General features: G+C 39.4%; 1 protein-coding gene across 1 annotated transcript in view; it reads left to right on the top strand.

Annotated features, from left to right (window-relative positions):
- The window catches only part of DNaseII (deoxyribonuclease II), a 41,905-nt gene extending 16,669 nt beyond the window's left edge, over nt 1–25,236 (top strand). The window contains exons 4-8 of the mRNA XM_068353775.1: nt 1,960–2,194; nt 2,960–3,157; nt 4,595–4,700; nt 5,054–5,186; nt 15,349–25,236. Of these exons, the coding sequence (XP_068209876.1) occupies nt 1,960–2,194; nt 2,960–3,157; nt 4,595–4,700; nt 5,054–5,186; nt 15,349–15,459 (783 nt within the window). The 3' untranslated portion in view covers nt 15,460–25,236. The remainder of the gene's footprint in view (nt 1–1,959; nt 2,195–2,959; nt 3,158–4,594; nt 4,701–5,053; nt 5,187–15,348) is intronic.
- The last annotated feature ends 640 nt before the right edge of the window (nt 25,237–25,876 follow it).

Genomic DNA, 25,876 nt, shown 5'->3' with positions numbered 1-25,876 from the left:
TCTTGGCCTCAGGATATTGGTATTGAGTCGTGTTTTTGAGGGTTGAGCACCAGTAGTATGTATTTTTTCCTGATGGTATGCATATATGTCTTTGTTTTTCATCTTTATGTCTTATGTTTTTCATCCTTTGTACTTTCCCCCATGCATCATCTTTGTTTTCATGCCTTTAGTTTGTTTATGTCATCTTTATTTTGAGTATTATTTGTTGGGTACACCAGGGTTCACGGCAGAAAACTGGTGAAATGTCTCCTGTGACTGGACTCTGGATAAATGGTTCCACTCTGCTCAGAAGTTTTATTTAAGTACATAACTTTCAAACCTCTGCTTTACATATGGGATAATTCAACTTTCATGCAATTATCATCTCCTCCTCCTCTGCATTGTTTGATTGTAGTGCTACTCCTTGGATAATGTGACGAAGGAATGATAAAATGTCAGTGAGATAATCTCCTGGCTTAAACCACATAGGTCATATTGAAGGAGGGACAAGGCAGAAGCTGAATTTACCACTGGTGAATTTGGATTCCTCATATGTTTTCTGTACTAGTCTAGCATGTGTGAAAATTTGATAGAATACAGGAATGCTCTTTCTTTAGAAGTGGTAGTAATAGAAGTCCCAGGCTCATTTGTTACAGTTTCAGTTTCATGGTTTCTTTCGATAGTTGAATAGTTGATACACGAGCCCATTTGCAGGGAATCTTTTACCATATTGGATTGATGTAAGAGAATCAATTTACATAATTCAAGTTGTTTTAGCTAGCACTTGCACGTGTTGGTAACTTCCTTAACCTTAATTGGTGGGGCAAGGATACAACTTGAAAAGTAGGTTCTCAATGTCTATTAGAGTAAATACACAAGATCTGTGGGACACAAGAGAAGATAACTTATCAGCTAAGGGGACGAAGACAAACAGACTGCATCATGGGAACGCAACAGATTAGTGTTGCCAATGCTGACTCAATGTTGCCATATCATATCAATAACATTACAGGAATTAACCTACTGATATGCAACATCTGAAATAATGGTTGAAAGTACATAATATGGTTAATAATACATACAATAATAATAATCATGATAATGCAGAAAATGATACATACAATAATAATAATCATGACAATACTGGTACATGTGAAATGTGTCTTTTCATGTACCTACAGCACTTTCCTTTACAAAGAAATACCCATATGTTGAACATCAGAGAACCTTGGAATAATCATCCCTATTTGTTTGGTCAGCAGCTGATCTTTTTCCTCCGTTTCAAAAAGTTTTTTTGAAAAAGAGTGTTCAGTTTTTTGTAAGCATAAGCATAAGAAGTAACACTTATGATTGATAGATACCTGAAAGTCCAGGTGGCACATGGTCTTTGAGACTATTTTCTTACTTCTTCCTCTGTCTATTAGAAAAACTACTCTTAAATCTGGGGAACATTTGGGTCATAGATGTACTCATAATGTACAGTTGTACACAGGAATTCATGGCACAACTCTTTCTGAGGAAGTGCACCGTGTCTCACTCTAGATGCGCAGTAAGTAACCAAATAGCTAGTGTAAGGAGAAATGGCAGAAAGCATGTGACAGGGTGCACTTACCCTGAGCAAGGTGCGTCAGGAATTCCTGTGTCTGACTGTGCTTATATACATTGTACATACGGTTTATAACTAAGGAGTTTGTGTAGAAAATTCTTGTTTTGTGTTAAAAAAAAGTTTTCACTTAATGATATTTACTCTTGATAGCATTTTATTCAAATTTTATACTGATATAAAGTGGAGAATATACTGGTAGAAGTTGAGAAAATTATTGCTTTAGTTATAAATGTAGTGTTTAAATAAGCTTTAATGGTATTTTTTTTTAGAGGGGAAATGGGATCTTAGGAGAAATAATTTTCTGTTTAAGGCTAGCCAGAAAGGTCTGATAAAAGTATAAGAAATACTGTAATGAGTGTTACCTTACCTTGCAGAATTCCGCACTCATTATGTACAATGATGAATTTCCTAATGGCACAAAAAGTTTCACCAAGGGGCACACCAAAGGAGTATTCGTCATGACGCAGTCTGGTGGCTTTTGGCTCGTTCATTCTGTACCCCTGTATCCACCTTCGCCAGAAGACGGCTACTCGTACCCATCCTCGGGCCATCATTACGGTCAGATTATGCTGTGTATCAGCTTACCTGTTGAAGAGGCTGAGAATATAGGTAAGAAGAATGTAGCCAGAAATTTTCTCTAGATGATTCTGATGAAATGGAATGTGGAAAATATACTGAATATGGGAGGCTGCACTTGAAGATTACTAAATAATAAAAACATCAAGAGTCTTGAATTAGAGACTGCATTGTTGTTGTTGTTGGGGTATTAAAGCCAACACTTGTTGTTGGCACGGGCCTTTCCCTTGGTTGGCCCGTAGGAATAGAGACTGCATAATACCTTTGTCACTTTGTATTTAATGGATAAAAAGGAGAGCTTTTCTTTGATCTACCCCCAAAAATCCAAATATATATTTTATAGTGAAAGCAAAAAACTCTTAATATGTAAAGTATTTTTTAGTGAAAGCAAAATATAACTTTTAGAAATTCCAAATCTATCTAATTAGGAATCAATAGTACATTATGTGCAGCTTATCAAGCATTACACCTTAACTATAGGATTATGTCTGTCAGAAAAGTACTGAATTATTTTTTTTCAAGTTATTTTGTATTTCGTATCACTTTTTTGCATGGCATTGCAGATGAAAAATGCTGTGATTTATTATTAGAGTGATTTTGTTATTTGAAAACATTTTATATTCAGATTACTTAGTTATTCTGTGATTTATTATGAGTGATTTTGTTATTTGAAAACATTTTATATTCAGATTACTTAGTTATTCTGTGATTTATTATGAGTGATTTTGTTATTTGAAAACATTTTATATTCTGATTCCTTAGTTATTTATATTAACACAATTCTTGTATAAATCACAGGTGGGCAGCTGATTCAGAACGAACCCTTCATATACGCATCCAGCATGCCAACTTCATTAGTAGAACGGTTCCCAACTCTGAAGAAAGTCATTGATGGGGAACACGTCGAGTCCCTCCCATGGTACCGAATTACTCAACTTAAATCGAAACAAGGGAAGACATTTACTTCATTTGCCAAGTACAGGAAATACAACCAAGGTAAGACATTTACTTCATTTGCCAAGTACAGGAAATACAACCAAGGTAAGACATTTACTTCATTTGCCAAGTACAGGAAATACAACCAAGGTAAGACATTTACTTCATGTGCCAAGTACAGGAAATACAACCAAGGTAAGACATTTACTTCATTTGCCAAGTACAGGAAATACAACCAAGGTAAGACATTTACTTCATTTGCCAAGTACAGGAAATACAACCAAGGTAAGACATTTACTTCATGTGCCAAGTACAGGAAATACAACCAAGGTAAGACATTTACTTCATTTGCCAAGTACAGGAAATACAACCAAGGTAAGACATTTACTTCATTTGCCAAGTACAGGAAATACAACCAAGGTAAGATATTTCTCTCTTGTTTTAGATTTATCGGGATCAGAAGCTGCATATTTTGTCTAAGTTTTTCGCACAGATACGGTAATGACTCTTTTCACTCATAATGAAAAACAGCAAAAAAGCTAAGAGAAAACAAAATACACGATCGCCAAAACCCCAAATCAGAGTACTTCACCAAAAAAGCAGACTGGTACACCGAGCAGGGAAAGCGAAGAAAAACTCTTAATGACGGACCAACGTGTTATCGATCCGGCCGGCAGAGATGAACTGAAGAACAGAAAACGGGAATGATTCCTCCTACCACCCTTTAACGGGTGTTACCACCCAACCACCACAAGGCGGTTGCCTAGTTTAGAAAAATTCTGCCGAAATAGAGATAATTAGCTATGTATATATAACTGCCAGGTAAGTATTCATAAAACTTTGTTTTATCATAAAAACTCCATTTTGTCTAAGTTTTAGGGCCAAGTTTCAGAAGTTTAATGCTTTGAAAGCAACTCCTTTGTAATTGCAGTTTGTTATGAAATGTAGATTGTTCCAACACAGAATACTTACCTCGAACTACTTTCTTAGGAGAGCCTGGGGATCTCTCAATCACCGACCAAGAATTTTGCGTAGTTGCCCCCCTCTCCGCTGCCTCTCAAGGGCGTTCCAGGGTGAAGGGATACATGCCCAGGAGCGACCCAGGTCACGCGGGTGACCACGCTTTCCAACCATTAAGCTCCTGGTCGCGGTGTAGATAACATCTCGCCGCTCTCTCTCGCTTATCCCGACCATTCACCTTGTGTTCCCACGTGATTACTTTGTGTTCTCAACCCTTGTCCCACGTGTTCCCGTGTGTTCCTTTACCTTGTGTCTCACGTATTCCCGTTGTGTTTTATGAAATGTAGATTCTATTTCAAGAAATTAACTTGGATAAAAAAGTTTCAGATATTATCTTAAATTCCTGAAGTTTGTTGTATTTTTAGAAAAATTTATTACAACTTTTTATTTCATTTTAGTACAATATGTTAAGCAGTACTGTATTGCACATGCAAAAGAATTTATTGTCCTCCTAAAGTTTTCCTTTCTAATTTACAGATTTATACGCTGGATTAGTTGCCCCGGTTCTTGAAACTAACCTTGTTGTGGAGACATGGAGGAATGGGCCGGAACCCCTTCCTTCATCATGTAATTCTACTTACAAGTAAGATCTCTATTTTGTTGATATGAGTAAAGTATACACCAGTGAGATTGTGTGTATACTGTACACTACTCTGTTTTATAAAAGAAAAAATGTTACTGTATATCCAAGTATAATAGAGTAGTAGACGTATTTTCTGATAAACTTCTCAATACTATTCTTGTTTTTCTCTTTCTGGCCAAGATCTCAGAATATAATTCCCAGGGAAAAAGTTGCAATCTTATGATTAACGATTGCAATTTGCTCAGATTTTCGTTTTTAATTTTCAAGCATATTCTGTACTGTACATATACCTTGACAAAATGCAATACTGGCTATGGCGTTGCAGGTTTGTTTCAACGTCTTTTCTTCCTTAGGGTAGAGAATGCTGAAAGTATTTTAGTAAGAGCTGCTTCGACAAGTTTCTCCACCCATAAAGACCATAGCAAATGGGCTGTTGCAACAGAACCAGACCAACCTTATGTGTGCATTGGTGACATCAATCGAATGGTAAGTTACTTTCATGCCTAATATTAATTGATTAATCAATATAAACTTACATGGCCATTGATATATTAATTATACTTGCTTTTAATAAATTTACATAAGGTAAATAGTTTGATTTGTATATAACAAGAAGAAAAATAATTTGGTCCTACGCTAATACAAACCATTGTCCTATAGTAGGAATATGAATTTAACGGAGCCAAAATACCTTTTAGAATTTAATGGAGCCAGAATACGTTTTAGAATTTAACGGAGCCAGAATACCTTTTAGAATTTAACGGAGCCAGAATACCTTTTAGAATTTAACGGAGCCAGAATACCTTTTAGAATTTAACGGAGCCAGAATACCTTTTAGAATTTAACGGAGCCAGAATACCTTTTAGAATTTAACGGAGCCAGAATACCTTTTAGAATTTAACGGAGCCAGAATACCTTTTAGAATTTAACAAGGTAGCTACTGCGGCTCCTGTGACAGTGGTATCTACGCTCAATGAAGAGCATTTTGGCATCCCTCAAGGGTCGCGGATGTCATTGCAGTTCCCATGGCTGGAATTCTCTTATATGGTTGTGGACAGAGTGAATTCGCAGATCTCTAGGCCTGAGAATTCACTGCGGTCTTGCCGGTCGAGTAAGGTCCTACCTCCTTCACTCTCTTGACAAAGGAGATTCTACGTACCCGAGGGTGTGAGGAGGTATTCTCAGCCAGTCTTGCAGTTCGTCCTTTGACGGTGGGTTTGCTCGTGGAAAGACTGAATGCATAATCTTTTCAGCTTTTGAATCTGCTACCATGAAAACCTCTTCCATGATCAGCCTCCACGAAGCTCCTTGGATTGATCAGTGGCCCGGTGGAGTTGCTTCTTCACCAGAGTCTGCTAACCAATGTGCCAGTTGACTACTGAAGAGGAAGAATGCTGCTGTTTCCTGATTCTCCGGGCAAGTTGGACTGGAGTCTACATCAAAATTGAGGAACGCCCTGGTGCTGGAAGCTATCTCTCACGTTCCTTAGATGGATGTCAAGGAAACAGTGGAAGAAGGCTAGCATTTACTTTCTCATACATTGTGCGTTTGCTGCAAAGATCCATGCTCTTTGAAGGCGGCTGAGACGAGACCATCGATTTCTGCCACGCTACGATGATTGACTTTGAAGAAGACTCTGACTGCCTTACAAGCCAGATCAGGACCTGTAGTTGCTTTATATTCTAGAGAAGGTGCAGACAGTGCTTCTCCCTTTTGTGGAGTGGTAGAAGTAAGAAGGAAAGAAGGAATGCTGAAGTCACCAGGCCACTCCTCCATCCTTTCCAAATGTGGAGATGCTTTTCATGCCGTTGGGTATTGTCGAAGCAACATGGACCAGAGCAGTTACTGCCTACCCTTCAAATCTTTGATCTCCCCTCACTTGCACTCTGATAGCATTACAGAGTTCCCCTCCAAAATCACTGAAAGCTCTTGTCTCGGCGGTAGGGGTAGAAGTGATGGAGGAGGAGAATACGCTTGAAGTCTTTTGAGGCCGTTCTCTCAAGTGCTACGGTTTGCTCTTTTTGATGGAGAAGTCGACTATGATGTAAAGATCAATCATCAACCTATTGCCTCGAAACAAATATCTTCATCACATTCTGTTCAACATGGAGATGGGAATTACAGTTTGGTTTTTTATCAGAGAGGAAGATGTCATGATGGACCTGCACTTCCAAATATCCGTCTATTAGTCCTACAAAAAGTACATATGCTATGTACTCAAGGGAGTATGGAGTGTACCAGTTCAAAGCCTTATGTTTTGGACTGTCCACCACTTCCTAAGTGCTCTTAGCTTGGTCCCAATCGAACGGGATATGTCTGTTAAGCTATCTTGATGACTGGCGGGCACTGGCCTCTTCTGAGAAACATTTGCTTCAGGATTGAGGTCAGCGACTATCATTTTGTTGCATTCTGGGGATTGTGGTAAAGTAAAAATTAGGCGAATCTCACATCCAAGCAGAGGATGAAGTACAGTACCCGGGTGTGATGATAAATAGGCAGCAGTGAGATCATTCCCATTAGACAATCACATCAGTAAGCTCCAAGGGATAGTGCAACTATTATTTTTCACAACAAATTCCTGGCTTACCTGTAGCTATGTATGTAGGGACATCTTCCATCATTGGGGAAGCTCGTTCCACTCTGGCTTTTCCACCAGTGATTACTTCAGTGGTGTTGAAGCATCACTGGTCGTCAGCCAAGAAAGAGGGACGGGATGGTTTTTCTTGGTTGACGAAAGATGAAAACCTCACCGGGGACATAACTCAACTCTCCACCTCCTGAAATTCTTCAGTTCTCAAACACATCAAAGGAGGGGTGGGGCACACATCCGAGGGACCGTGTCGCTTCGTGGGTGTGGTCCCCAGAGGAAAATCCGTTTGGAAACATCCCAACCTGCTGATTGCTAGACTGGGGTTCGAGCCCTGCTCAAGCTCGATAGTTTCTTATAGTGTCTACAACTTCACCATCCTTATGAGCTAAAGATGGGATGGTTTTGGGGAGCCTAGAGGTCTACATGTTGACTTGTCAGCAACCATTGCTTGGCCCATCCCTGGTCCTTGCCTGGGCGGAGAGGGGACTACCTGCTGACTCATCAGCAGCCATTGCTTGGCCCTCCCTGGTCCTAGCTTGGGTGGAGAGGGGACTTAGGTGCTGATCATATGATTACTGTATATGGTCAGTCTCTAGGACATTATTCTGCTAGTGAGGGTATTGTCACTGTCCCTTGCCTGTACCATTCATGAGTGGCCTTTAAATTTAATAACATATTATAATAACCTATTAGAAATACAAGTAGTGTTCCTAGTGCTGCATGTTTGTTAACTTGAGTTTGATAGGACACTCAGTAGTGGTTCGCTGACCTTTAGTAGGTGGGGCTTGCCGCCACCCATTGTTAGTTATTACCACCTCGTTGAATTTTAATAGCTGCTCAAGCCTTCCTAAATAAATACTCATATTCAAAGACTCAGGTTTGAATTGTTTGGAAAAATACAAATTATTTCAGTTTTCAAAAATTGTTTAGCTTGAAATAAAGTAATTTTAAATATTTAACTTAGCCGGTGAATATATAGCTGCAACTCTGTTGCTCGACAGACAAACTCTACGGAAAAAACTCGCCAGCGATCGCTACACAGGTTGCGGGTGTGCCCAACAGCGCCATCTGTCGACCAGATACCCAGCTCTTATGTAAACAAAGACTCAATTTTCTCTCTGTCGACGTGTCGACAAGACGTACTTTACTCGCTGTTGCTAAACTGGAGTTTTTCACATCTAATTGGTGAAGTACTATATTCTGGTTTTGAGCTTTCGCTGTGCAGGGTTTTTCTTCAAACAAATCCTTGAACTCTTTTTTGTATCGGATTCTTTGTTGATGACTTAGATCGTTTTTTGGAATTTTCCCTTGACCAATTCAAAATGGCTGACCCTTCACAAGTTCCCAAATTTAGGAAATGCAATGCTAGGGACTGTTCTAGGCGTCTTCCGAAGGCTTCTATCGACCCTCACACTGTTTGTTCCAATTGTCGGGGTAAAACCTGTCAATTGGAAGATCGGTGTGAAGAGTGCGTGGGCCTTTCGGAATTCGATTTTATCGAATTTCAAAAGTACACACGTAGGCTAGAGAGAGATAGAGTTAGGAGAAGTTCTTCTCGATCTATTGATGTATCCTCTCCTCATGCCCCACAACCTATTCCTTCCCCTGTAGTGGTTGTTCCTAACCCCCCTCCTAGCACTCAGGAACCATCAATGGCTGACATGATGCGTGCCATCCAGGCTCTGGGTGAGAGAGTTGAGTCCCTTGCAAGTGACCGCAATCAGCTCATGGCGGATGTTAAGGAGCTTAAGTGCCAAAGTGCAGTGGGAAGTGCTAAAGTGCCAAGTGATAGTGTTGTGGACAGTGTTGCGCTTGAGGGTTCGTCTGTTCGTGCCTGTCGTCCTCCTACTCCGGGACCTCTTGCAAGCTCCCAAGTCCAGGGGAGAAGCAATGTCGTACGACGCATGGGTTCGAGAGGCTTTAATCAGCGAACAGACGTTCCCTCCGTGGTATCGGGCGTATCTCCCCAAGATCGCCCCTACCTCCCTAAGACGAGAGAGCCCATTTATACCTCGTCGTCTGAAGGTGTTTCTCGCAAGAAACTTTGGACCAAGGTCTCACGACCGTTAAAACGTAAATCGGTCCCTTCAGGACAAGTCCAACGGCCCGGTTGTAGCCACTGGGTCAGTTCGGACTCGTTGCCGTCATCCGATGACTGCTCACCGCCTAAGAGAGGCAAAGCGGTACCGCTTCAGACACTAACACCGTCTGTCGCCGCACCTGCTCCCGTAGACCCTAAATGGGCTTTACTGCAAGACATGCAGTCCAAGCTTACGTCTCTGATGCAGGACTTTCATGCGGAGAAGGTTGCTGCCGTACCAGCAGTGAGTGCAGTACCTAGCCTACAACCCTCCAAGCGATCGGTTGTGCGTCCTGTGGACGCTGAGGTAACCTTCTCACGTTCACCAGTTGAGGGAGTTCCTCCACCGATGCGTTCCAGTGTGGGCTGCCAGCCGCATGTTGACGTTAAGCGACGCACGGAGGTTGGTTTTGACGTTCTGGACGTTCAACAACCATCAGAGTTGCCTTGTTTTGACGTGGTGCGTCAACCTCCGCAACCCAGTGTGGTTTCCACTGCGCAACCCAGTCAGTCTAGACAGTCTCGGGTAGACGCTGTGCGTCCTCGCGCTACAATGGTTGTTGACAGCTCACAGACTGTGCAGCAGGTCCATGACGTTGCGTCCGGCTCAGTCACGCATGCACCAGTGCGACCGGACTCAGCGAACCAGCCGTTACCCACTCCGTTGCCGTTTCCTCATCAGTTTTCGGATGAGGAACTTTCTGATGATGATGTTGCTGCACGTCAAGATGAGCAACAATCAGAATTGGACGAGCCTAAGTCTACTCAACCCTCTTTGGACTTTAGAAAAGTTTTGGCTATTTTCAAAGAGCTGTTTCCTGACCAGTTTGTTTCTGTGGCTCCTCATTCTCCGCCTTCAGAGTTTGTTTTAGGCATGCCTTCTACCGCACCTGCCTTTACTAGACTCGTCCTCGCACGCTCGTCCAAGAGAGCTTTGCGGGTGATAGGAGACTGGTTAGAGTCCAAGAAGAGTTTAGGGAAGACAGCATTTGCTTTTCCCCCTGCTAGACTCTCTTCTAGATTGAGCGTCTGGTATGCCACGGGAGAAGTTCTCGGCTTGGGAGTTCCTGCCTCTGCCCAGGGCGACTTCTCAAGTCTTGTAGACTCTCCCCGCCGCCTTGCCATGAGACGCTCAAAGATTTGTTGGTCATCATCGGACCTGGACCACCTTTTGAAAGGAATCTTTAGGGCTTTTGAAGTCTTTAACTTCTTAGACTGGTGCCTAGGAGCCCTAAGCAGGAAGATCTCTTCGACAGATAAAGAGACTTCTTTGCTCATTATGTCCTGCATGGACAAGGTCGTCCGTGATGGGTCCAATGAGCTTGCTGCCTCATTTGTGTCCGGAGTCCTGAAAAAGCGAGAATCTCTCTGCTCATTCCTTTCTGCTGGAGTTACACCGTGCCGGAGATCTGAGCTTCTCTTTGCTCCTCTTTCCAAGTGCCTATTTCCAGAAGTCCTGATAAAGGAAATAGCCGCTTCGTTAGTGCAGAAGGACACTCACGATCTTGTTGCGTCCTCAGCTCGCAAAGCTCCCCCGTTGCCTACCTTGTCAGCTAGACCAAGGATGGACACTCCAGCGTCTCGCTTTATTCCGCCCTTTCGTGGCAGAGCCTCCAGCAGAGGAGGTGCTCGTGCCGAAGGGAAGCGAGGGAAGAAGAAAGGATCCAAGTCCTTTAAGGGCAGAGTCTGACTGCCCGCAACTTCAGACTGCAGTGGGAGCCAGACTCAAGAACTTCTGGCAAGCCTGGGAGAAGAGAGGCGCAGATGCACAATCTGTGAAGTTGCTCAGAGAGGGGTACAAGATCCCTTTTGTACGAAAACCCCCTCTAGCAACGTCTCCCATCGATCTCTCTCCCAGGTACAGAGAGGAAGAAAAGAGACGAGCCCTGAAACTGGAAGTGTCTCTTTTGCTAGAGAAGGGAGCGGTGGTCAAAGTCTCGGACCTTCAATCACCGGGATTCTACAACCGCCTCTTCTTGGTTTCAAAGAAGACAGGAGGGTGGAAGCCGGTGCTAGACGTCAGTGCTCTGAATGTCTTTGTCACAAAGACGAAGTTCTCCATGGAGACCACAAAGTCAGTCTTAGCAGCGGTCAGAAGGGAAGACTGGATGGTCTCCCTAGACCTAAGGGACGCCTACTTCCACGTCCCCATCCACCCAGACTCCCAACCTTTTCTGAGATTCGTTTTCGAAAAGGTGGTCTACCAGTTTCGGGCCCTGTGCTTTGGCCTAAGCACAGCTCCTCTCGTGTTTACGAGGCTGATGAGGAATGTAGCTAAATTCCTCCATTTATCGGACATCCGAGCCTCCCTTTATTTGGACGACTGGCTTCTCAGAGCCTCTTCCAGTCGTCGCTGTCTGAAGGATCTCAAGTGGACTCTAGATCTGACCAAGGAATTGGGACTCCTAGTCAATTTGGAAAAGTCGCAACTGGTCCCATCCCAAACTATTGTGTATTTAGGGATGGAGATTCACAGTCTAGCTTTTCGGGCTTTTCCGTCGGCCCCCAGAATAAGTCAAGCCCTGTTATTCATCCAGAACATGCTGAAGAAGGAACGCTGCTCAGTCAGGCTGTGGATGAGTCTGGTAGGGACGCTATCATCCCTGGAACAATTTGTGTCATTAGGAAGACTACACCTCCGTCCGCTTCAATACCATCTAGCTTTTCACTGGAAAAAGGACAAGACGCTAGAAGCGGTCTCGATCCCGATTTCCGAAAAGATGAAGTCTTGCCTGACGTGGTGGAAGGACAATATCAACTTAAGAGAGGGTCTTCCCCTGGCTGTTCAGACTCCCAACCACGTTCTCTTCTCAGACGCATCGGACGTGGGCTGGGGCGCGACATTAGACGGTCGGGAATGCTCAGGACTGTGGAACTCGAGTCAGAGAAACATGCATATCAACTGCAAGGAGCTGTTGGCAGTACATCTGGCCTTGAAAAGCTTCAAGTCTCTCCTTCGAGGCAAAGTGGTGGAAGTGAACTCAGACAACACCACTGCCTTGGCGTACATCTCCAAGCAAGGAGGGACCCACTCACTGACGTTGTACGAGATCGCAAGGGACCTGCTCATCTGGTCAAAAGGTCAAGACATCTCACTAGTAACGAGGTTCATCCAAGGCAACTTGAATGTCATAGCAGATTGTCTCAGTCGGAAAGGGCAAGTAATTCCAACAGAATGGACCCTCCACAAGGATGTATGCAAGAGGCTTTGGGCCACTTGGGGCCAACCAACCATAGATCTCTTTGCAACCTCGCTGACCAAGAGGCTTCCAATCTATTGCTCCCCAGTCCCGGACCCAGCAGCAATACATATAGATGCCTTTCTCCTAGATTGATCACATCTAGATCTCTACGCATTCCCACCGTTCAAGATTGTCAACAAGGTACTGCAGAAGTTCGCCTCTCACGAAGGGACAAGGTTGACGCTAGTTGCTCCCCTCTGGCCCGCGAGAGAATGGTTCACCGAAGTACTTAGATGGCTAGTAGACGTTCCCAGAAGTCTTCCTCTAAGGGTGGACCTTCTACGTCAGCCGCACGTAAAGAAGGTACACCAAAGCCTCCTCGCTCTTCGTCTGACTGCCTTCAGACTATCGAAAGACTCTCGAGAGCTAGAGGCTTTTCGAAGGAGGCAGCCAGTGCGATTGCTAGAGCAAGGAGAGCATCCACCATTAGAGTCTACCAATCGAAGTGGGAAGTCTTCCGAGACTGGTGCAAGTCAGTCTCTGTATCCTCGACCAGTACCTCTGTAGCTCAAATAGCTGACTTTCTCTTATACCTGAGAAAAGGACGATCCCTTTCAGCTCCCACTATCAAGGGCTACAGAAGCATGTTGGCATCGGTCTTCCGGCATAGAGGCTTAGATCTTTCCAACAATAAAGATCTTCAAGACCTCCTTAAGTCTTTTGAGACCACTAAGGAGCGTCGTTTGGTTACACCTGGTTGGAATTTAGACGTGGTACTAAGATTCCTCATGTCAGACAGGTTTGAGCCGCTACAATCAGCCTCCCTGAAAGATCTCACTTTAAAGACACTTTTCCTGGTATGCTTAGCCTCAGCTAAAAGAGTCAGTGAGATTCATGCCTTCAGCAAGAACATCGGATTTTCGTCAGAAAAAGCCACATGTTCGCTACAACTTGGTTTTTTAGCCAAAAATGAGCTGCCTTCTCGACCTTGGCCTAAATCGTTCGATATTCCCAGCTTATCGGAGATTGTAGGCAATGAACTAGTAAGAGTCTTATGCCCTGTGAGAGCTCTTAAGTTTTATTTAAAGCGCACTAAACCTTTACGAGGCCAATCTGAAGCTTTATGGTGTTCAGTTAAGAAACCATCTTTGCCTATGTCAAAGAATGCTTTATCCTACTTTATCAGACTGTTAATACGAGAAGCTCATTCACATCTGAGTGAGGAAGACCAAGCTTTGCTTAAGGTGAAGACACACGAAGTTAGAGCTGTCGCAACTTCCTTGGCCTTTAAGCAAAATAGATCTCTGCGAAGTATAATGGACGCAACCTATTGGAGAAGCAAGTCAGTGTTCGCGTCTTTTTATCTAAAGGATGTCCAGTCTCTTTACGAGGACTGCTACACACTGGGACCATTCGTAGCAGCGAGTGCAGTAGTGGGTGAGGGCTCAACCACTACAATTCCCTAATTCCATACCCTTTTAATCTTTCTCTTGAAATGTTTTTAACGTTTTTATGGGTTGTCCGGAAGGCTAAGAAGCCTTTCGCATCCTGGTTGATTTGGCGGGTGGTCAAAGTCATTTCTTGAGAGCGCCTAGATTAGGGGTTTGATGAGGTCCTGTTGTATGGGTTGCAACCCTTGATACTTCAGCTCCTAGGGGTCGATCAGCATCCTAAGAGGATCGCGAGGCTCCGTAAGGAAGACGTACTTAAAAGGCAGAGTAATTGTTCAAGTCGACTTCCTTACCAGGTACCTATTTATTTTGTTTTTGTTATTTTGATAACTTCTAAAATGAAATAAAAAACTCTTAGCTCATAAAATGTAAACATATATTACTGGTCTCTACCCACCATCCTGGGTGTGAATCAGCTATATATTCACCGGCTAAGTTAAATATTTAAAAATGATATTTTAATTATAAAATAAATTTTTGAAAATACTTACCCGGTGAATATATAAATTAAATGACCCTCCCTTCCTCCCCAATAGAGACGCAGTGGGACGAGGAGAAAATTGAGTCTTTGTTTACATAAGAGCTGGGTATCTGGTCGACAGATGGCGCTGTTGGGCACACCCGCAACCTGTGTAGCGATCGCTGGCGAGTTTTTTCCGTAGAGTTTGTCTGTCGAGCAACAGAGTTGCAGCTATATATTCACCGGGTAAGTATATTCAAAAATTTATTTTATAATTAAAATATCATTTTTATATTTAGCAGAAAATTTAGTTTTTCCTTTGTATGATTTTCCTGTCTGAAATTGAGTATCTAATTAAATTTTGGTAGATTTACTGATTATAAAGTAATGGAAATTAATCTTGTCACATGTAATATGATTGTATGTGAAGAAGGATTTCTAAATTACATTTGGTATTCATATGATATAATGAAAGAAGAGACTTTTTGTCAATAAATTATTTCTTAACGTACATGAAAGAAGAAACTTCTTTGTATCCTGATAACAAAAATACTTTCACCTTAGATGGTTAATATGAATAAGAATATAAATTCATTAACAATGATATTAGTTGAAGTGATTCTGCAAGAATAGTAGTCTCTACCGAGTTTTAAATGGAGTGGATGTGACTAGTTTTATCGTTATGATCATCTTCTCCTACACTTATTGGTGCAGAGGACCTTGGTTAGATTTCACCAGTCATCTCTATCTTGAGCTTTTAAATCTATACTTCTCCATTCAACATCCTCAGCCATGTAGGCCTAGGTCTTCCAACTCTTTTAATGCCTTGTGGAGCCCAATTGAAAGTTTGGAGCCCTGTTTTAAATGAAATATTTTAATTTCCAGGAGTCTCAGTTTCACCGAGCGGGAGGCACGGTATGTATGTGGAGTTTGAGCATCTGGCACAGATTTCATAACCTAGTTCAAGAAGTAGAAACCTGTCGTTTTGGAATTTAAGTTTGTTGTAGAACGGCATTAGATCTGTTAATTGGAAGCTGCAGTATTTCATGTCAGATTCTCTTCTGTTTCTAACCCAAGAGTTGTAATGATGTAGTTAGCTGTTATAGTAGCTATTAACGAGAACGTTTTTAGTAAATAATTGTAAGTTTAATTGTTCAGTCTTTTGTGGTTTGAATTGTAGTCACCATACTAAGAAATTAAGGGCATACACTGAAGTGGGAGTGTGAAGGAAAATTATTTTTATTTTTTCTATCGTGCATTTGATTTACTGTACAGGTATATGTATATTTAGAACTACTCTATTTAACTTGAGTGATATAGTTTAGAAATTTAATTTATGCAGATTGATAGCACCGTTTTCTTAAATCTAAAACTGTTAAAGGATTTGCATTTATTTGAAATTATTTGTTGTAGAATTTTTTCACTATGAAGGAATTACTTTTAACTAAATTGTCTACCTAACAGAAAATCATTTTTCCTAATTGAAAACGGAATCATCTTTGAAAAAAAAATGTAAGAGTATCATGTGTATTTCTAACATTTCTTTGATTTAACTATCTCTTTGGTAATGTAGCTTAGTCTAACATTTCATTGTATTGTTGTTATAATAGTTAGATCTAGAAATGAATCATGTCATCCAGTAGAGATTAGTATTAGAAATTAAGTCCTTTAGTATTCGTTGAAAGTTTTATACATTGTCATGTGTTCTGTACAAAACCATTCCTGCACACACAATGTGTTGTTGATGCCATTTTTGTGCGGTGCTTTTATGGATAATTATTTATGTTGTATACTTGCTCAGAGGTTTAAATGTTTCAAGTTGCATAAAGTATTGAATTTCATATTAATTGGGTATTGATGTTTAACGTGTGTAAGTAACGCATTTCTGCAGAGATCGTAGTACGTCTCAATGTTTAAATCAGAATTAAGTTTATGATTATTTATTTATTTGGAGTTTCAATTATTTGCAGCTCTGTGCTGTATTTGTATTGAGAGAATGACCAGACATGGTTAAGCTGTAAAATAAAGCTCTGTATATATTATTCTTTAGATCGTAATGTTTAAAAAAAATTAGAAATGTCACCGGGTTTAAGATTTGTAAAAAGATACCTGAAGTTTTTGTCCTTGAGATAGTCTTCATCATTGTTTGGTTGTGTTTTGAGAAGTTGATGTAAGATAGTTTTATCCCCCTAGTGGTAAATGGTGTATAGACTTTACTGAATTCATTCAATGTTGCCATAGCTTGCTTAACCCGTTTGCTCTTTACATAATGAAAGTGCTGGAACACTTTCAATCTGGGTCATGTTGTTGCAAGAGTATCATTGTTTAAATTATTGGCTGTTACGTGTTGATAGGATAACTTACTGTGGTTGATTTAAAATTTGAAGTGTTGAATTTATGGGCAGATTGATATATTACTGTTAGAAGTAACTGTAGGTGTTGTAATATTTACAAAACGATTGGTAGCATCTTTTCGGTGAACCTTTTCTTTCCTTTTAACCCTTCTACCCCCAGGCTCTTAGGAAATTTCCAACCCTTAACCCCCAAGGGGTTATTTTTTCCCCAGCACATTTTGCAGTATATATTTTTTAAATTGCTCTAACAGCCTTAATTTTTGTCATAGAGAGGTCAGGTTGGTCTCATTCTCTTGGAAAATGCCTGAATTTTCTCAAAAAAATATTAAAAATATGAAAAAAAAAAATATTATAGCATTTTTTTGCAAGGACGTACCGGTACGTCCATGGGGTAAAGGGATGAGTTTTGTGAAACGTACCAGTACGTCCTTTGGGGGTAAAAGGGTTAATACCATGCTTTGAATTTCAATTTTACCTTTTATGCTGAAATTGGGGTTTTCATTGCAGAGGGGTCGGGCCACTTGCGGCTAGGCTAGAAAAAGAGAAACTTATTTCCTGTTCTAATAGCCTTTGTTTGTTAAAGAAATTATAATACCAATTCAGTGCGGTCATATTTAACGAAGGAGACTGGTCTGAAGTGATTCAATAAGATTGTAGTCGTTTCCTCACAACCCCATATATTATATAGCGAAGTAATCTTTTGCTGTATCGCATTCTCCTACCTCTCCCTCAGTACATCCCAGGTTTATAAATATATGTAAATCTATGTTGTTGACTTCTTTATATCACGGGTTTCTGAGGGCAAATAAATTCGTTATTCATATTTTTAGCATTTGTTGCCAAAAATAGCAATTTATGGCCCTGAAAATTAGTAAATTTAACTACAGTACAGTAATATTGCATATACTCGGCTAACTTGCAGTTTCGCATATTGTGCGACCCCCAAATTTTTTACCAAAGAAAATTATTTTGTAATGTATGTGGTGTCATACAACTTCCTTTTTTTGAGACCAAATTTATATTAACTAACCTTTTTCTCCACCTCTTTAACCCAGTATCTAGTTCAAAAAAGCGTAAGAGAATGATAAAATGATCGTTAGTAACTCACACGGCTGTAAACAACTAAACAAAAAACAGCTGTTTTGATATGAACAACTGATTCGAATAACAACTGCCATTTTGCTTGCATTTCAACTTTCATATATCCTCTACTTGTTCTTACCATAGCTGAATACCGCCTCTTACAGTCAATAGTAAGTTAACTCATTCTCCTAAGAGTTCTTGGAGATTTCTAGCCAGCAGGATTGAGTATTTTGAGCTATCAGTGTTTTGATGGCAAAAGCAATAAAAACAAAAAACTCTCCTAGACTAGAGGAGGTCACTCTTACTTGGCCATGCATCAATTAATGATCACTTTATCTTTTTGTGAATTGGTGATGAAGGACATTTTGACCATGATCGTCACTGACCTCTTATCTTTTTCTGATATTGGTGATTTTCTAGTGTCTAATCTGCTACATTCATATGCAAAACTTCAACCATGACCAGGGTAGAAGTTTTGAATATTAAAAGATATGATAAAAGGCTGGCGGGGAATTATTCATGTCAAAGGAGACATACTTGGGGGGTAGGACTGTCCCATTTTTCAAAACCAAAAGAAGATGACCCTAGCCAGAAGGTAAGGCAGTGGGAGAAAGGAGAAATAGGGTACAGTATTGTAATTCTGCCATAGCAGTTCTTCCAACAGTGAGGGCTTGTCCAAAAATGCAGTGGATTTTTGCAAGAGGCTGGAGAGAAGTTTGTGGTGGTGGTGGCCCCATCTCTCCTCTTAGCCTCTAAACATTGGGACATCTAACTTGAGATTTTTTATATTAGCCCTTTTACCCCCAGGCTATTTGGAAATTTCCAACCCTTAACCCCCAGGAGGTTATTTTTTTCCCAGCACATTCTGCAGTATATTTGTTTAAATTGCTCTAACAGCCTTAATTTTTGTCATAGAGAGGTCAGGTTGGTCTCATTCTCTTGGAAAATGCCTGAATTTTCTCAAAAAAATTATCAAAAATATGAAAAAAAAAAATTTTATAGCATTTATTTGCAAGGACGTACCGGTACATCCATGGGGGTAAAGGGATGGCTTTTGTGAAACGTAACAGTACGTCCTTTGGGGGTAAAAGGGTTAAACTATAAAGGGATGTCCATGACTGAGAAGTCCTAATGAAAGAGAGGGCTGTTAGCTGGTACGTGTTGTAGGATCCACAGTGGGACGACATTTGTCTGATAGACAAAAAACTGGTGAACTTAGGAACTTGCAGGCTTCAAAATATAAAAAAGATTGTTTTGTGTTTTAAGGACATAGTATTTACTTTACAGCTCAGGGATATTCAATACCAGAAACCTTCACTGCTGAAGAGTACCACTGAATAAGAGTGGACCTGAATTAAAGGTAAAAGATAATTTTACTGTTAATCCTGTACTGTAGCTTAATAAGTAATGTTTTATAGAAGAGGCATACAGTACAGTAATTATGTCATGCTATATATGCAGCTTTTTAGTAACTTAATACTTAGGAGTTTAGTGTACGTAAACTTTAATTTTGCTCTGTGGAAGATATTTCGGTGCGTAACTGGGTCCAGTGCTAACATTACTTTGTAATTTTAAATGTCATTTTAATTGGCCAAGTTGTGCATTGTTATTCTATTTTATCCAGTTGAGGTAGTAGCATTGGTATTTTAAAGTACAGTTATCGTATACAATACTGTATTGCAAATGAGTCTCGGGCTTTAGAACCTCTTGCTAAAGTTTACAAGCATTTAAGGCAGAGCTACATATTGTCTGCATACCTGTACTTTGTCTACTTGTAGTGTGCACTGAGGTCAAATCAGCTTCTTTATTTTTTTTTCTAAAATTTTTACACCCAACGCTATTTGGAACTTTCCAACCCTTAACCCCCAGACGTTTTTTTTTTTTTTTCAAGTACATTTTGCAATATATTTTTTTTAAATTGTACTAACAGCCTTATTATTTGTCATAGAGAGGTCAGGTTGGTCTCATTGTTTTGGAAAATGCTAGAAGTTTCTCATAAAGTTGTCAAAAATATGCAAAAAAATGTAAATAGCACTTTTTTGCAAGGACGTACCAGTACGTCCAAGGGGGTAAAGTGATGAGTTTTGTGAAACGTACCAGTACGTCCTTTGGGGGTAAAAGGGTTAATATGTCATGTGTCCCAGCTATGTTTCTTACTGTGGTCCAAATTTTTATTGACTTACGATGCTGAGGTTATTCTCCTATTTTCAGTTTTACTCATTTGAGGTGTTATCAGAAATTAAGGATTATTTGATTTTCCTACTAATCTGTCATGTCACCGATTCTGAAAGTTAAGAACATTGGTCTGTCAAATTCATAACATCTTTACACCATCAGCCACAGCAAGGCTGTATGAACATACTGTAATAAGCTGATTTAACTATTAATATTAGCTGTACATTAGAATGTATTTCCATAATATGATCTAAATACTGGTCAAGTATTGTAGTTTGTAACTTTTTCAGCTTTAAACTACTGTATATTAAACTAAGGCATTAAAAATTCTTAGTATATAGTACAGTATAAGGTTGGATTGTATTTTGGAATATGTAATGGGTATAGCCTGAGTAGCAGATTATGATTCCTTCCAGCAGTGATTTCATTTAAGTTTGCTTCCAGAGTCAGTTAAAGTTCAGCCATTCATAATGCAACCAAAGTTTATTTTTTATTGAGATGGTTTTCATTTCCAAAAATTTTGAAATTTACCGAAGGTGGAGGTTTTTAGTTTTTATAGAAAACTGTTGATTAAGTGAAGTGAACAAATATATTTACGGCACTGCATTTAGTTGGGGGTTCAAGATTAGTCTCATTGCAAGTAAAGATATAAAGAATTTTTTTTATTATGAACTGAGAGTGTGTGAACAGTTATAAGTTTGTGAGAAGATAATTTAAAGCAGTTGGTGCTGAGAAAGATAGTTGGGAGTTCTTTTCCTGTCATTATATTTCTCTCAAACTGTAAGCATGTATAATACTGCTTTTGCATAGCAAAGAGCCATCTACGTACAGTTGCTTATCTCTTCATAATGAAAACTTACGAAAAATATCTAAGCTTGGTACTTGAATTTGAAAAGGGATAGGTTTAACTGGTACATATGAGTTGTTTAAATGACCATAGGTAATGACTATACATTTTAAAAAACAAAGTGAATAATAATATCTTTCTTTATGAATACTTGAATACTTAGTATCTTTAAAATAGTTGTACCAGCACATGTTTAATACCAACACGGTTGAAATTAGCTGAATGTTGAGTTTATACTCGGCAATCTAGTTTCTGCCTTTGGAAGGTATTGTTTGTCACCATCGGGACCCCTCTGGAGTCTATACAGTATTTCCTATCGGCAAAGATGACTTACAGGCAAGAGAAAAGAAGTCTTAAAAAGTCTACAGAAATAGGAAGCCAATACTGGTTGAAAAATTTAGCAGCCTCTGGAGTTTCAGAAATAGGAAGCCAATACTGTTTGTAATCTTTAGCAGCCTTTGGAGTTTCAGAAATAGATCATAATAATGAACAAGTTACTTATGCATCACAGAGGACACCTTCTAGAGCTGGTGGTCACAGAAAGATTTTAATAATATTTCTTTTGACTTATCTGTTCTTTGTTATTTTATCACATTGAAAACAAGTTAAGATTCAAGAAATGACATTGGACATCTCAAGAAGACAAGTTTGCCATACTTTCTATGTCCCTCTAGTTTGCAGTGATGATTTTTGATTGTCTGTAACAAACTGTCTTTGCCTCTTATCTACTTTTTAAGCTGTAGATTAAGTAAAGAGGTAATGGTAATTGTAACGAGGTACAGGGAAGGAGAGGGAGACCAAAGCGAAGGTGGATGGACTGTATCAAGGATGACCTTCGATCAAACGGGTTAACCGGTGATGAAGAGTGAGACAGAGGTAGATTTTGAAAGCTGGTCGGAAACATCGACCCTATATAAAAGTGGGAAAAGATGCAGACGAAGAAGAAGAAGTGTGGGACAGAGGTAGATGGAGAAAGCTGGTCAGAAACATCGACCCCATATAAAAGTGGGAAAAGATGCAGACAAAGAAGAAGAAGAAGAACAGTTAGTGCTCATGAGAAATCTTTAATGAAGGTCTCTTCAGTCTTATGGTGGCCATATCTGAGAAGGGTATTAACTCATTACTAAGAGCTGATAAGTCTATAGAAGGATATTTATTGAATTAATGAAATTTAATTTCTTGTAATCTTTTCCTACATGATTTCTTGGTCTGTAGAAGGAATAGGTGTTATAAAAGCTAGTTCATCCTTTGTCCCGTAATGAAATGCATGGTAATAATAAACCTTAGTGTATTAGGCTTACTTTAGGAAAGATATTAATCTTTATTTAAACCTGAATTTGAAAGTTGCAGCATTAATTTAGCAGTCATTATCTCATACATGAATTACATGGTTTTGAGTTGTGAGATGTTCTAAGAGGATGTATAAATGAGCCTTGAAGAGGCTTTTACCAAGAATATTTTCTGTATATATTATATGTAAATGACAGAATATATTTTTTTATGAATTGTGTTTTTATCGTCATTTTTATATGCAGTTTTTGCAGATAATTTTTAATCGTTTTAGACTTCAGTTTTTTAAATTTAATTTTTTATACTTGTTCCAATTGCTTTTGAGACAACAATTTATAAATATTTATTTTTATATAATGGGTCATTATATGCACACTTTTGTTCTCATAAAGCATTTGAATATTTCCATTGTTTTTGTGACTTGTGGTGATGAAATATCTCTTGTTGTTATCTTGTAAATACAATATTACTCTTTTTAAATACTTTACTCATGTACTGAACATAGTTCTAGTTATCAATGTTACCTTCATTTGTTTTTCATGACTCCATCAACTATACAGAGACCCATTTTTGTGGTCTTCAGATATTGCTATACTCGATAGTTTTTAGTATAACAGACAGAAGAAAATTTATGTACCCATCAATCACCTTCCTTGCACTTTGTGAGTGTTTTATCAACTAATTCTAGAGTCCTTTAGCTCATTTCTTTTAAGTAGGATTTCCCATTTTCCTATGTTTATTTAACAATTATTTCATTATTCATAAGGTAGATCACTTTTCTTTTTCTGCTATTTTACATCTTTCACGGTCAAAGAAGAACAGAAGAAAACTATGGTCTTGCAGGATAGGGTCTGCACAATCAGCCTCAATGGGTTAGTTTGTGCTCCCAAGATAAAAGAAATCAAAGGTGGTTTCAGGTGTAGAGGTTTGAACTGAACGCATGCAAGAAAATCCAGCCCCATATGTTTTTATCTGCCATTAGTCACTGCCATTTAGGATATTGTAAAAAGATGTCAGACTGAAAATGGATTGAAGAGGGATAAGTAAGAGACGTGATGAACTTAGGACTACCTCTTTTTCACTGTCTGACCAGAGACTGGAATTCTGTCCTGTAGAGAACTGTTTATAGAGAGACAATTTTCATTTCATTCAAACCTTCATCAGTCATGGTCAACTGGAAGGAATGGATATTGGGAGCCATCAGTATCTTGCTGATGGAGGAAACCAGGTCGGTGTTGTCGTTGTCACCTGAACAGTTATTCATTCTACATGTTAGGGTGGGGGTTTACTTACTGGCTAATTGGTGATAAATTATTATAAAGCAATAATTAGATAATTCTCCCTCTTTTCTCTCAAACAATGTGGATAGATCTACTTGGTTCATTCATGTTCTGAGAGAATGGGGTAAGCAGCTAGAGGACATGTTGACTTTTGCAGTAAGCAGTCTTTAAATTTGGTTGTGTCTTCCTTATTCAGACAACAGTAAAAGACAAATTGTTAGCAGATAAACTCAGACAGGGAAAGTGGATACTGCCATTGGTCACTGAGCCATGAGGTCTGTGTGGCATACTATTGGTGAACCTGACTATTTTTTTATAAGAATTTTGATCACAAACTTTCACTGTAATTTTCAGTTTTACTGAGCAATCTGGAAGATAGGCTGATATTGCTACCTGAGAACCTGCACTTGAATGCCATCGTTAGCGACGAGCATCCAGAAACACACTCCCCTGAAGCTTTTAGCCAAGAAGCTTCCCAAGCAGTCACATTTCTTCAGATTCCATGACAATAATTTTCTCCTTTTTCTTTGGTGACTTAAGTAGCTATCTTTCTTTACCCTCATGAGATATATTTAAGCTCCAAGGACTAAAGATGGGTTCTTCCATAGAGTTGAAGATCATCCAGCACTTAAAGAAGCTGTTCCTCGATGGTTGCTTTAACTTCCTGATTGTGATTTCTTCCAAGGCCTGGAGAGCCATGTTAAACTACTCTATGAAAAAGCATTCATAGGGGAATCTCACATTGCTTGGCTGTGCATCTTTAGGATGGGTCACCGAGATTCTTGTGATGCCCAGGAAATTCATGTATGCTAGAGTTTTTACATCATTGAGACTCATATGCACTTGCACCTAATTTCATATCAAAGAGTTGAATGACAAGTATGCAGGATTGTTCTGAAGCCCCCATTTGCCATCTCTTTAAAGTTCATGAGGGGAGCTTGCAGAGAACAAGGGATTATATGATACCATGCAAAAGACATGTTATATGGGACACCCTCCCTTCACTTTCACTTATCTACCTTGCAGCTTTCTCATTTCTAGATATATGAAAATTTGGTAAGTTTATTGATGGGTACGGGAGTTTGGGTGGTTCATGTTTCAGGAGCCTCTTGTTTGTTATTCTGTTTATAAGACTAAAGACTTTGAATTTAGGTCCACTTAGATATTTGAATCTGGGTACACTTGAGATATTTGAATCTGGGTCCACTTGGGACATTTGAATCCGGGTCCTCTTGGGACATCGGAATCTGGGTCCACTTGGGACATTTGAATCTTAGGTACACTTGAAGACCAAAACTATGGAGAACACTGTACATGTTATTGATGGTTTTGCAAAAAATGAAAAGATGTAAATAAGATAATTATGTTATAAAAACTCTGTGTTTATCAATTTCCATTCAAATATATTTGAATTGGTGTTTTAAGGCTATTCGGAAAAAACTGCCATATTTAGTAATTGTATATCTATTCAAGCAACCAGGCTATCTGGTATATTTTTACTTTTCCTGTTATTGTACCTCAGATTTATCTGTGATCCTTTCCTATACTGACTTCCTTTTTTGGTGTAGTTAAAACTATACATGTATAGATTTCAAGTATTCTGTGTTTTTCCCCATTTAGAATTAAGAGGAGAATGTAAGTAGTTATTAGTTCCAACATTTGTTTTATTTAATTCAGTAGTATGTGAAACTTTGCAGTATAATGTAATGGTTGTTGCATTGTAGGAAAGGAAGAATAAAAACTTGTGGTATAATGCATTGATAGTTTTATTTTGTATTTTTAATTGACCAAATGAAACTAAGATAAGCAAATTTATGATGTTTTCTGTTTTTGTGATATCATCATCATTTAAACTTAGCGTATGTGGGGTGGGAGAGGATTTAGAGAGTTTAGGAAAATGACCCGTACAATGGACAGAATAATAAAAGGGCAGACCTCTCTACATTGGGAGAGGATAGTAAGAGTTTAGGAAAATTACCCGTATAATGGACAGTATAATAAAAGAGTAGACCTCTCTATATTGGGAGAGGATAGTAAGAGTTTAGGGAAAAGACCTGTACAATGGACAGTATAATAAATGGGCGGACCTCTCTACATTGGGAGAGGATAGTAAGGGTTTAGGAAAATGACCTGTACCATGGACAGTATAATAAAAGGGCAGACCTCTCTACATTGGAAGAGGATATTAAAAGTTTAGGAAAATGAGCTGTACAATGGACTATAATAAAAAGGCAGACATCTCTACATTGGGAGAGGATAGTAAGAGTTTAGGAAAACGACCTGTACAATGGACAGTGTAATAAAAGGGCAGACCTCTCTAAATTAGGAGAGGATAGTAAGAGTTTACGAAAACGACCTGTACAACGGACTATAATAAAAGGGCA

This window comes from Palaemon carinicauda, chromosome 30 (genome assembly GCF_036898095.1).
Source record: "Palaemon carinicauda isolate YSFRI2023 chromosome 30, ASM3689809v2, whole genome shotgun sequence".
NCBI lineage: Eukaryota > Metazoa > Arthropoda > Malacostraca > Decapoda > Palaemonidae > Palaemon > Palaemon carinicauda.
Note: the sequence above shows the minus strand (reverse complement) of the source record. Positions and strands in the feature narration are given on the sequence as shown.